Genomic DNA, 13,025 nt, shown 5'->3' with positions numbered 1-13,025 from the left:
GGGGGCCCTCCCGGCGCTACCTGTGCGAGCGCCGCGGGGCCGGGCGGGGGCCGGGAGGCGCTCCCAGCATGGACTTTAACGGTGGGTTTGCGTCTTTGCCGTTCAGGAGCCTGCGGGAGGCGGCGGCGTCGGTGGGACGAGGGCCGGATCCCGCGGGCAYCGCCGGAGGAAGGGGCAGCCCGGCGGCCGGGGATCGTGCGCGGCGGGTCCACGCTTCCAGCATGCCGCTCGCAGGGACACCGCCCCGCCGCGCCGGTATGTGCCCGGCTCCATCGCTCCGCGCCCGGGAGGGGGGGATGCGCGGCCGCCACCCGCGGGGCGAGCCTGGCCGCGGGCAGGACCGGCCTTCAGCCTCCTCAGGCTCGCGGTGTGCGGACAGGCAGCACAGCCGTGCCGTGAGGGTTTTTCAGGACAGGCGGCGGTGCCGCCTTACTCCTCCCATCGTCTCGCTGCGAGGTTGCCGGCCACAGGCTCCTCCAAACTGAGCAAAGCGGAGGCGCCGCTCCCGTTGGGCACCCTGGGGAAAGGTGGTACTATGGACAGCAGTGAGAGTGATGCGGAGCGGGAAGGTAAACCAGGCTGGTTCTCTCCGAGCGGTGCTCCTGCTGTGGGGAAGGCGTGAGATTACTGTATTTGCCGGCCGAGGTGGTGTGAGGGTCTGTCAGCACCTGCTTTGCCAGGAGTGCCCTTTCCAAGCTTCCACACAAACCTTTACACAGAGCAGGTTACCTTCATCTGGCACGTTATAAAATACAGACTTAATAATGCAAGACCTGTCATGGCAAAAATTGTTCAACATTTAGAAATATTTTATGCCTTCTCATAGTTCAGTAAGTAGCAGTCCAAATTAGGTTTCTAAATATAGTAATTTAAAAAAGAAAAATGCAGGGATTTATCCTGTAGCTTTAACAAAGTGGCAGTTTTAACCTTCAAGTATATACAAAATTTGTTTTTTTTCTGAACATCGCGTTCTGCTGAGAACATTCTTGCTTTAAAATCATCTTGGCTTGTACAAGTTCCTCAAGGGGTTGGACAGTCTCACAACTCTGGTGTCCCTGAGGACAAGGTGTTTGTGTGGGCAGGGTCCTGGGGCACAGAGAGCTGGCAGTGGTGCCAGGCTGTGCGGGCACAGCTGCCTCGCCTGGCTGCCGGCCCTCCCGCTTCCAGGCGCGAAGGCGGCAACTGCTGGAAGCAGGAGCTGGCACGTTAGGAGTGATGGAACTCAAGGAAACAAATACCGGGGGAGAGCCGTGAGACAGAGTGATTTCTAAGGCTGACATCGCTCTTTGTTGCAATTCTGGGCAGCCTTAGTACACTTGGAGCAGCTGGTTTTTAACTCCTCACTTTGTCCTCTTACTCCTCARTTTGTGCTTATCACTGGTAACATAGTTGTGATTTTAAAACCTGRGGCTGTGTTTTCCTGTGCCTTCCTRTGTGAGATATGGAAAAACAGCTTTTCTGGTGCATTCCTAATTCCGATTCCCCTTTTTRTAATGGGCTTCTGGAGATTAAAGAWCAGAATGGGGTTGTGTGCTGCTTTTATTGTGCTCTTCTCTGGTTGATCTTGGGCAGATCTTGACYGCCTCCTTCCTCCTGACTTTCATTTGTGTTAATTCAGTGGAGMCTTTGCCTTCCTGAGGGCATCACAAAGCCAGGCCGTGTCCCTCATTCATACCTTCTTCTCTGCAGCTCCATATGTTCRTAGTTGAATCTTGTGACAGCCACTACAATAAAGCCCGACCCTGTCAGCCCGAGACACYGATCCGCTGCTTTATCTGCTGCTGCTGCTCCTCAGTTCCTGCTGGCAGCATCCCCAGGCTGGGCAGCAGCCAGCAATAGCTGCAGGAGGGGCTTTTCTTGCTCGTAAAGATTTGTGCATCCCTTTTCATTGTCTGCAGCTCTGTCTCTGCCTGGCACCTGTGGAGGATGGCGATGCACTTTTACAAACAAGGCTCAATCCTGAGCCTTAGTCTGAGTGTAAGTGGTGTAATGCTTCAATGTGCTCCTGGAGAGGRCTGTTAATAGGTAGGCTGTGGCTCCACAATTGAAAAGTTGGGATGGAAGTTTTGTGGCATATGTAGGAAAATTCCTGTTTCCTCTCTAGTTCACTGCAGTGTCAGAGCACTGTAATAAACCAAGAGGCTGCTTTGTCTGGGCCCAGTGCTGTACCTTAGAGTAGCCTAACCTCGGTGTGGGACTTGGCCAGTGTCTCTGACTCCTTTGGTGGTGTGTTTTCCCCTGCTGTGGGAAATGTTTGTGGGGATGGTCTTCAGACCATGGATTTGCAGCTAGTACAGATGGCAGGGGCTGATAMTTACAGGAACTGTGGGCTTTGCTCAAAGATGTGTTGAACCTGCATCCTTTCATGTTGTGCAGGGCAAGGAAACAGCTGTACATCTGTGTCAAAAACTTTATATCCGTTTTTGACACTTTCTTTCTGTTCACTCACCAGTTTTGAGCATTATTTTGTATTTGGTTTCTTGGAAGATTTTGGATCTCCTCTATCACTATTAGCTTTCCCTTCCAAAGGCATTCCTCTGTAATTTCTGTAGCCGGGTTCCTTAAGTCTTGGCTAAACTTCCTGCAGATGGAGTTTCTGAGAAGCTCTGCATCTTCTTTGTGTCCTTTTTTCTACAGCCTCACTCCAAGGCCCTAACTGCTAAGGCAATCCCTTGGTTCACTGTGACGCCACAGAAAACAGGCTTCCATCAACTGTAGGCATCCTTCTCCTGTTTGTATGGGAGTAAATAAGTTAATGTTCTCTCTTGTCCATGCTCTGGCAGAGTCTGTACTGGTACATATTTGCTTGCTTATATTCTGAGACATTGGGGAAAAAAAATCCATCCATCATGGAAAAATCAAGCAGAATGAATCCATTGTAAGTATTTCTGTCCAGATTTGGGCTAACAGCAGCCTCTGGACAGCAGCCTCTGGACAAGCAGCAGCTTGGACAAGCAGCTAAGGTAAAAGGTGAGTAGAACCTGTGAGAAGTTTTTAGCTCCTGTCCTCTCAGGCTGCTCCCTGAGCTGTGTGTGTGCAGCTCTGGTGAATAAACTGCTGCACTGGAGGGAGGATTTCAGGACAGGCTGACTGGGTACAGTTTTACTTTCATGAAATTAGACAGCTACCAAGCACACAGTGTTCTTTGCTTTTAACAAGACTTCTTTTTCCTGCATGAACTATAACATTGTGGCTGCTGAGGGCTGTACCTATTGGTATTGCTGTTCTCTGAACTACTGGTATTTTCATTTTCTTTTGGTACTTCATCTTTGCTTGCTATTTCCCAAAGCTTGGGKAAGATTGATAGAACAGTGCAGAAAGCACTTGTTTTTGTTCCTGGCTTCTGTGGTTGTGTGTCTTGGGGAGGGGGAAGAATGATTCTTGATTATTGTGGGGCAGTTTTRCCTTGTTTTCTTTTCTTTTTAAAGTCAGTACTGGTTTTAGATTTCCGAAGTTTGTCAGCATAAAAACTCACATCAACACAGCTGTACTGTTTAATAGCAAAAGCACCCCACTCACACTGTGCATGTAAATCATAAAGTGAAGTAAGAAGAAACATTTTCTTCTCTCGTTTTTCCCACTGATTTGAGGATTTTTGTGTTCCTTTGCTGCATTGCTAAAGTGCTTGAGAGATGAAATTTGACATGGAAATTGCCTCCATTAAGTAACTCAGTGTTCTGAGAAGGAGTTTGTAGGCAGGTGGGGTTCAGTCTCTTCTCTCAGGTAACAAGCAATAGATCCAGAGGAAATGACCTCAARTTGTGCCAGGAGAGGTTTAGGTTGGATATTAGMRAAGWTTCTTCAYTGAAAGGATGGTCAGGATTGGAACAGGCTGCCYGGGGAAGKGGTGGAAGAACCATCTCTGCAGGTATTTAAAAGATGTGTAAATGTGGCCCYTAGGGAYAAGTTTTAGTTGTGGGCAYGGGAGTGTTGGGATAAASGACTTGATCTGAAGGGTYTTTTCCAACCCAACCAATTCTATGGTTCTGTGATCAGCTGTGCTCTTACTGAAAAGCCTTTGAAAGTAAACTGGAGGTTGCCTGATTTTGAAAAGCAAATGGGCTATTTCCCCATTCAGTAACAAACTGGCTTAGAAGCCYGGAAAAGCTTTATCAATTCTGGCCATGGAGAGGAAAAACCCAAGCCTTTGAAATTCCAGCACGTACCTCGAGACAGATAACCAGGAGACTTTCACTTCCACGCTAATCCTGCACAGCAGTTGTTTGCAGTTGGTGCATCCAGCCCTTTCCAATCTGCAGCTCTTATCTCTTGTTGGCACTAAGCGACAGGACAGGGAGGGGATGGCCCTGAGAGAAATGAGATCTCCATTTTTGCATTTCATGTCCTGAGTTGTTTTGGGATATTTGGTTATCAGTAATTGCCTGAGGTAGCAGAATCTTTGATATTGTGCTTGCCTTAAAGCAACTGAAGCTTTTTAAAACTTCATTTTCCTGTGATTAGAAAGAGTTGTTATAATTAACGCTGTGCAGTGCATCTCCTCTGCAGGATTTTCAGSAAGCTGGATGTTAAGGAAGGGCAGMACTGAAAGCCTGGTGAATTGGGCWGCTYTGGGAGCCTTTGCCTGGGGCTGCTGTGCATGGGAGCCTGAGTCCTGCAGCGATGGAGGGGATGCTGTGCACTGAGTGAATGATTCATCCCTCTGCCATTTATGTGYCGCTGCTCTGCTCAGCACTGCACARTATCCAAAGGCTAAAGCCATGTGGGAAAGGATGTTCCGGGTTTGCTCTCCACTCTTATATGGAGGAGTTGAATATTTCGTGTGGTTGAGAGGTACAGATGCCTGAGTGCTCTTTGCTTACCTCTGCTGGTAGGTCAGCTGGCTCACCTGCCCAAAYTMYGATTAAATATCTTTKTTCCAGAGTTCATTGTTTTCATGCTAATGGCAGCGCTGGGATTATCTGACTGTTCTCCCCATGTCCTTGGATGATCAAGGTCTGGGTCTCAGCAGAAGCTAAGAGAGGGAGAAGGGAAAATGGAAGAGAGCTTTTGAGGTTAGGCAAAAGGTGGGGCACATTACCCTTCCTGTCTCCTCACTGCAATCATCCTTCCGTGGACTTGCAGTCGGAGGAGGTTGGCATCCTGCAGCAGCTCAGGAGCTGCTTGCCCAAGCWGTGGCCCTGCTCTGTGCCCAGGATTAGGTGCTGTGTATAAATKGTTGCAGCCTGTCATTCAATCTAATTTATTAAGTGCTGTATCATCCTTTTACCTTTGTYAAAGTCAAGCTCTGTGTGGGAGAAAAGGCAAGCAGACTTGTGCAAGGCCAGCACTACAGATTCATCCCCTTGGTAATAACGTGCACCTTTGACACCCTGGCAAGTGCTAAACTCTGTTCCTGGGTTCCCTTTGCAGRGTCCCAGACGTGAAACTGTGCTCTCCTGGGGACAAGGGGACAACCTGTTAGAGGCAGACGTGGTTCTGGTAAGTGGCACTCTGAGCTTCTGCTGTGGATACCCAGGGGGAAACTGAAAGCCTCTCTGCTGGAGGAGGAGTCATGTTTGAACCTAAAAGTTTGGCTCTGKCACAGCAGGAATTACTTGCTGCCTTCAGCTGGGTGAAGCTGAGCATTTTGAAAAGCTGTTTTGAAAAGGATGACTTATTTTTAATCCGGTGACTGCTGTAACAGAAAGTGTTACAGAAAGCAGTTTCATACAGCATAATATTGAACTTCAAGATTTTTTCTGAGGTTCTTGTGGATGGAAAACATTTAAATGGCAGTAGGAACTTACTTGCTTATGATGGCTTGTTATGTTTTGCATAACAGCAAAACGCTTGCCTGTTTTCATCATATGATGATATATTGCAAAGGGCAGTGAAACCCTTAATTTTTTTATCTCACATTTACCCTTTTGTGATTATTTTTATTGATTGTTCTAATGCTTGAAAAAAACTTATTTGCTTGAAAAATGTCAGTTATGTCATTAATGCTTTTTTCCTCTATTTTATATTGTCTAATAGTGAATTGCAGGCATCCTTTCACCATTGTTTTGTTTCCTTCAGTACTTAGAAATGAACTTACCTTGGCAGGAAACACTTTGCCAGGCTGGYAAAGAGACTGCTTAGCCCTCACATGCCAGGTGAGTTCAGCTCCTGCTTCCTCAATATTTTCTGCCTTCTTGTATTATCACGATAATTAACATAATAGGTGAAATAACACCTGTACTTAACCCTGAGAACTTCTAATTCCAATATGCAATTGATGGTTTTCAGGACTTTTCTTAAAGTAGTACACAGTGTTTGTTATGCTGAAGTTAAATGAAGCATTTAAAAATATTTTGACTGTACCTCCGGTAAAGTTGAGCTCAGCTWGGAGCCTGTATTTTTCAGATGGATAAATCAGCATTTCACTTASTGTAAAATCTGTCCCCAAAAAGAGAAGATGTGTTCAGGTTTGTGATGGGGCTGCTTTAGCTCYTGGTTGAGAGTGAGCAGAGCAGGCTGAGCTCGCTGACCTCTGGCTCCAGCCAAGCCCAGCAGCTTTGTCCTGTGAGGAACTGCACTGCAGAGCTCTTGGTCTGAGCCCCAAACCATCCATGCAGTGGTGTCTGAGGCACAACTGGCCACAGAGCAGAGCTTGGCCACTGAGAGGAACATRCCTATCGCTCAGTTTTGCCTTGTGCAGTTACTGGATGGAAAATTGTGCTTTAAGTAAAGTGAGCTGGTTTAAGTTGTTGGGTTTCTTCCCTCTCAGGTGTGAGCATTGTTAGGAAAGGTGCAGATGTTAAAATCCCTGTCAGAACTTAACACTCTGGAGTTGAGTTAGGCAGAGAGGATTTAAACAGCACTTGATCATGTGTGTGCAGCCATGGGCTGTGAGGAAAACAAGGAAGCAGCCAGCAGGTTGAGGGCAGCTTCATTTGCAATCATTTCTGTGCCAACAATTATTAACTCCAGTAGACTGGGCAAACTGTAAACTCACTGCAGTGACTCGAAAGTACTGAGCTCATAAAGAATGAAATGAGCAACAGCCAGGAATTTAAAGCAGGGTCGGTAACTKTGCTTTTAAGCTCAACTGAATTTGAACTGTTGAGTTTTATTGTGTGCCTTGCTGTCTGCAAACTTCAGAGCCCACCCTGTCCTCTGTGCAGGGCAGTTGCACAAACATTTGACTTCGCCCAAATGAAAAGGCAGAGGTGGTGAGTTCTGCAGAAGAAGATGCTGACCTTAGGGAAGTTCTCCCTACCTGCTTTAGGAGATGTTTATCCTCCCTCTACTCGCATTCCATCCTTTCCACTGGACACTAACTCATCTGGTGTCCCCTAAAAGAAATCTGYAGTTGCACGAGGGAAACATTAAAGCAATGATCAAATACTAACCAAAGCTGGCTTCTGTTTATCAGACCTCCATTTAAAAGCTATCAAAAAAAAAAAAGGACAACTATGGCTCCAAACTTGGATAAAAACTCCAAATCTGAATAGTCTATTTTGAGGAAAATGTCAGGGATAAACTCTGGTAAAACTACACTGAAGCTGTGTATTGCTTTGGCTGGATTAAGACTTCAGCTTTAAGGTATCAGCAGTGCTGAGTGGTACCTGCTGTTAGTGATTCTTTACCATGTTATTGACTTAAAACTACATTATTTGTCCAGAAGAGCAAGTGGAAGTGATTTGTATTAATGTTTTATTAATGGTAAATATTGAAATTAGACATTCACAAGATATTACTATTAAAGCTTTGAATTATTCAGCTGTCTGAATTGCTTCCAGGCATCTTCTTGGCCTCTGGTGTGTAGGCATGTGAAGTCTGATCAGTGCATGTGAAGGATAGACATGGGTATGAACTTCCATAGGAGTAAGTGCAATGAAGGGGATCTTGCTGTTTACTCATCTAATGAGGAGATGTTAATCCAGTCTTTTACTCATTTACTGACATGTTGTTAGAATAAAAATCTGRTAGCTCGGCTCTCCTTTGTGTTGGGTAAACAGCAAGTGGAGGTCAGCCCTTGGCAGTAGGGTTTGTGTTACAGGCCTGTGAACTGCAGTTCCTGCTCCAAAGCATCAGGCACGTGCTGTAGCAGGTCAGTGTGCACAAAAGAGACTGCCTGAACTCCGCTGAAGTGGTTTAGAAACATTTCTCTCCAACGCTGAAGTGTCCTGGTACAAAGGTAAAGATGTGAAAATGTATGGACTTCGTAGTTTTGGAAGCCCTTTAGGACTGACTTCCTGCCAGGGACACCAGCTGCCCCTTCAGTGTGCTGCCCTTCAGCCCTACAAACAGGTAGCAATGGTTTTTGTGAACCAGCCGAGAGAGGAGGGAGAGGAGCTTGTCCCAGGAATCTGGTTCTCCTGACTCAGCTGCCAGACCGGGGAAGTCCCGTCCCACCTATGCAGCACCATTTACCTGCAAATGGCATTGACTTCCTCAGCAAATGTTTGATCAGGTTACTGGATCRGAGCCCCTGTTTCCTCCAGAGTGTAAAGGAAATAAGTAAGGCTTAACATCTTTGCCATGGTTGTGTTTTCAAAGGCTATTTACAAAAAATCTTTAACTTTGGCTGACCTTAGCACAACGTCATTGGGGGAAGCTGTAGGGAACAGTTGGTTTCTGTGCTGCGCAGTCTTTATTTTGGCTGGCAGTCTGTTAACTGATAAGTGGGTAAGTGCATGCCAAGCAAAGTCAGGCATATCGTGAGATTCTGCTTTGCCTGCGGAGAGAAAGTAGCCCCAAAAACAGCTTTGTAGGCCAGTAAACAAAGATCCATGTTCCATCCAAATACCAGAATTTGGAGTTGACCAACTCTGGATCTTGAGGAGTTGAACAGGACCCTGTCAGGTGTTTGTTTGTCACTCTCCCTTCTCTGGATGTAGAGTTATCCTGCTCTAGTGAGACTGGTGCTCTGGCTTTGTTGGAACTGCCTTGATCACAGCAGGCTGCTGCTGCTTTCCCTRCCCTCTCCAGGGAAAAAACAAAAACAGCTCTTGTTCCTTGTGAATACCTTCTGGTGGCTGCCCTGCTCAAGCCTCCTTGAGCAACAGCAGAATGACAGTGGGAATTAGCGTCATCGTGCCCAAAGAGCGTGTGACAGCCATGACACAGGACTCTGGTTATGGCGGTTGCGTGGTGCATCTGTGGGATGGTTTTGGTGTTTATTTCCAGCAGCAGCAGTCCCTGGAGCTAAACCGTATTTGTTTGCAGTTTCAGGAAAAGAGCAATRCACTGTTAACTTGGAAGAAACAGACTATTTTTTTCCTCAGACTTTTACGTTCCTGGATGGCTTACATCCTGTACTGGGAATTGCATTCAAAGGCARCATGAATTCAGGTCAAACTCTGCCTACTTGTAGTAGATGGATGTTACCGATAAAAACATTTTACGCACTGGGCAGAGATTTATTTAAGCCGTTTCTACAAGCGCCTGTAGTGAATTTAGGTTTCCTTTGAGCTCACTGACAATGGTAAACTATTTATTGCCTTTATATGAAACACTGTTTTGACAGATTTCCTCAGAAGAAGCACAAAAAGAGATGTTCTGTTCTTTGAAAATAACAGGAGCCACTAGCAATAAGCAGCAAACCTACATCGAACAAGGGAACCACTTCCAGGTTATCAAAACATGCTGTTGAACTGAATTTTGCAGCTGCATTTTCCAATGTACCATGGGATGCATCAAATCCAAGGCTGCCTTCCAAGGTTCCGGTGCTGTCCAGGATGAGAGGATCACGGGAGGTGGCGAAGGGTGCACGGGGGAGAAGTCGTCGCTGCTGGCGGTGCAGGTGGAGGAGAAGGGCCCGTCGAGCGCCATCGTGCTGGACTACGCGCACCGGCTGTCGCGGGAGATCCTGGAGCAGGCGGTCAAACAGTGGGCRGTGACCGAGAGCAAGTACAGTGACATCCCCTTCATTGAGAGCGACGTGCCCTGAGCCCTCAGCCTGTTCTGTCTGTGAGCGCTCTGTGCGTGGTACCAGCGCCCATAAAGCACCTCAGCTGCCCTTTGAGCGTCTCTGCATGGGGGTGTTGGCAGGGAGAGCCCGAGAAAATTTGCCTTTGAACGTAGATTGCTAATGAACTAACTGGATCCACAGTAGAACCTATTCATCAAGTGTCATTTGTTGTCAGCCATATGTTGAGTATACTGTCTTTGTATATGTTGGATCTGACCAGAAATTAGTGTTAAAAAGATGAGAAGACTGTGGCTGCCCTACACCTGTATAAGCACTGCCACAAAGGACAAAACATGGATTATTTGTGTGTTCTGCATAAAAGATCAGTGGGCTGTTTGTAGGTGAGAGGAACTCTCTGTGCTTGGTGAATTTGTCTGCATTTTGCTGAAGTGAAACCAAGGTCTGCATGTAGCAAAGGTAGCTGCTGTCATCAATTTTACTTTGGATTCTGTGACCTAACTAAATCTGTAATAACACAAAATGATGAAGGTGATGAGAAGMGCTTTGTAAACCCTAGCAGTATTCAGGGAACCATATGGATGATGATACTATTCACCTTCCATTGATGTGAATCAGTGAGAAACATGACAGTGTTGATAAGCAGTGCATTATCATTAACAGATGCTTCCATAAATGCATGAAAGCTTGTATCTAAAACCCTGCAGTAAGACAGGTTAATGACATCTGGTAGCTGTGTTCAGACCAAAGCTGGCTGCGTGTTTTGGTTTGGGTTTTTTTTATTTTGTTTGGGGTTTCTTTCTGTGTTAGGGTGCTGGTTTGGGAGGACTTGGTTTTGTTGTTTTACTGTAACCCAGRGAAGTGTGCAAAAACTACTGATGGTAACTAGTGAAATGAACCTTCAAAGATGTGACAGTGCTTTAGGATGATTTGTTTCATGGGAACTGTGGCTGCATTACACTGGAAGTCTTCTCTGAAGTACTACCCTTGAGCCAGGACATCTTCCTTCAGCTTCCATAGGCTGCTGCTTCCCGGTTGGAAAACCTGTTMATGGCACTGCCAGGTGGAGCTATGGGAGCACCAGCCCAGAGCAGTGCTTGGAATGCAGAGTTAGGGACTGAGCCTTGGGCCCAGAGCTCCAGAGCTGCATTCCTCTGGCTTGCATCCACACTGCTCCCTGTTTGCCCAGGGCTCGCAGCCTGCCTCGCTGCACTCCCAGCTGGCATTCCACACATCAGGACACGGATGAATTACTCCTTTTCATCCTAAAGGTACAATGTTGCTGACGTTTTATACAAAGTGAAGGCCTTGTAACAGCTTGGCTTATACCACCTGTTTGTTCCTCTTTCTGTGATGACCAGTTTAAAAGAAATCATTCTTTTTCCTAGAACAAAGTGCTTTCCATTTTATGTTTTCATTTTATAGAGAAATGCTTTCCATACTGGCAAAAGCTGCTACTATTTTTAAAAGGTACATGTAGTTCTAGTAAATGATACAAAGCATGATTTTTCAAGCAAAGGGAAGCAAGGCAGAAAGAGGACCATAAGAATTGCTATTTTTAGCTTGTTCTCAGACATAAGACAGTCTATGAGCTGTTTTACCGATGTTGTGACAGAAACTTAGATATTTGAAATTCACCTATATGGGGACTTCGTATAGGTGAATTCATATGGCTTTTTCAGGAATAAAGGATGAAAAATGCTTCTGTGTGACACAGCTCAAGGCTGCCATTAAATCCCAGCGACCAGACCGGATTCCCAGTGACCTGCTATTAAGGCTATTCTCAGGCTTTTGCTGGAAAAGRGAACAAAATCAGCTTATGCTGTAAYGTCRTCCCCTTTGAAGTAATGTAGTCATCTTCAAAGCCATTTGCAAAGTGGGACTAAGGCTTTATGGTTCACTTAAATTCTCCTGCTAGCAATGACATCCCTTCAAGTTCTACAGCATATAAAACATTAGATCATACTCTGTTTGCTCTAAAATACCCCATATATTAGTGTGAGATAGAAAGCAAAGCCAAAACACTGATCAGGTCAGTACATATCAATTGGATATTGCCTAAACACAGTATTAAAAAAGATTCCTATTCTTAATCTAGGTAAAATAAAGATCTATTACAAAAAAAAAAAAAAAAAAAAAAAAAAAAAAAAAAAGGGAAAAAGGGCCAACCTTTCTAACATGAGTCTGGACTCAAGAATGTTAACTCTGCTAACCACAGTAATGAAATAAAAAACCAAAGCTCCATAGCTATTGTTGGCCAGGTGATGAAGAGCAGGTAGAAAACCACACTCACTTCCAGAGCACCTTCAGGTGGATCTGCCCTGGCCCTTGTACAGACCCTGGGGCTGCACGGGGAGTGGAGTATTGCAGTGCATCCCATTGCCACGTCTCAAATGCTTCCTCTGGATGTAGCCTTAGCATCTGACACTCTTCAGGAATATCAGATGCACTTTTGAAAGCAGCTTCCCTGTTGGCAGGCTGCCACTGCACGGCCCATCAGCAGGCAGAGCTCTAAAACAGCCTGTAGTTCCATCCCAGCRCCCGTTGTATAAGCACTGGGAATTTGCCCAGAGGAGGAAGCTGCCCAGGCACATTTGACCGTGCCCCAAGGACTGCTCCGTGTGGGATGGCTGCCCTGCCTGCYCCAGAGCTGCCCACAGTGGGACTCACCTGCAGCCACACCTCATCGATCCTCACTGGTGCCTGAAGATTCCAGCAGCTCCAGAATGGCTCCAAGTGCAATTCCAGCTGCTTTATGATGCTTTCTGTGACATTGGCACTTCAGGGAAGGCAGGCAAATGGAAAGCAAACAGTGAGATGGCTTCTCACCAGGAAAATCATCTCTTTTACAGGATGCTGTCCTTATAAATAATGCACTTACCCTTWATAGAAAATCTGTTCGGTACTACAGCATGGTGAGAGATTGAGGGAGATCTCTTCCCAGAGCTCTGCTGTACAGTTAATAGGCAAAATACTAATACATAGTGAAAATAAAGACTTCTTTACCTAAATAAATTTAGATTATGCTAAGCTGTGCTGGTTTCATAGTTACTGACAGTGGGTTTCAGCTAAGTTGCCATTGATTCTTTGGCTTGATTTTGTGTAATAAAARCACTCCAGTTTGGGACTGGCATACTCTGCAAAACTGTTTACTTCTATTTAGGAGTTA

General features: G+C 45.9%; 1 protein-coding gene across 3 annotated transcripts; it reads left to right on the top strand.

Annotated features, from left to right (window-relative positions):
* Window positions 1–7: 7 nt before the first annotated feature.
* CUNH2orf88 (chromosome unknown C2orf88 homolog) lies at window positions 8–12,113 on the top strand. 3 transcript variants are annotated; one of them, XM_057374100.1, is made up of 4 exons: window positions 8–255; window positions 5,371–5,439; window positions 6,026–6,095; window positions 9,455–12,113. In XM_057374100.1, the coding sequence occupies exon 4, from the start codon at window positions 9,614–9,616 to the stop codon at window positions 9,875–9,877; it is 264 nt and encodes an 87-aa protein (XP_057230083.1). In that variant the 5' UTR covers window positions 8–255; window positions 5,371–5,439; window positions 6,026–6,095; window positions 9,455–9,613; the 3' UTR covers window positions 9,878–12,113. The 3 variants fall into 3 exon arrangements, with proteins under 3 accessions (XP_057230083.1, XP_057230081.1, XP_057230082.1); XM_057374098.1 differs by having other exon boundaries at window positions 6,019–6,095; XM_057374099.1 differs by having other exon boundaries at window positions 5,977–6,095.
* The last annotated feature ends 912 nt before the right edge of the window (window positions 12,114–13,025 follow it).

The sequence above is a fragment of the Malurus melanocephalus genome, unplaced genomic scaffold (assembly GCF_030028575.1).
Source record: "Malurus melanocephalus ecotype Western Australia unplaced genomic scaffold, MMel_1.1 scaffold_216, whole genome shotgun sequence".
In the NCBI taxonomy this organism is placed as follows: Eukaryota; Metazoa; Chordata; class Aves; order Passeriformes; family Maluridae; genus Malurus; species Malurus melanocephalus.
The sequence above is the reverse complement of the archived record's forward strand: the minus strand, read 5'-3'. Positions and strand labels throughout refer to the sequence as shown.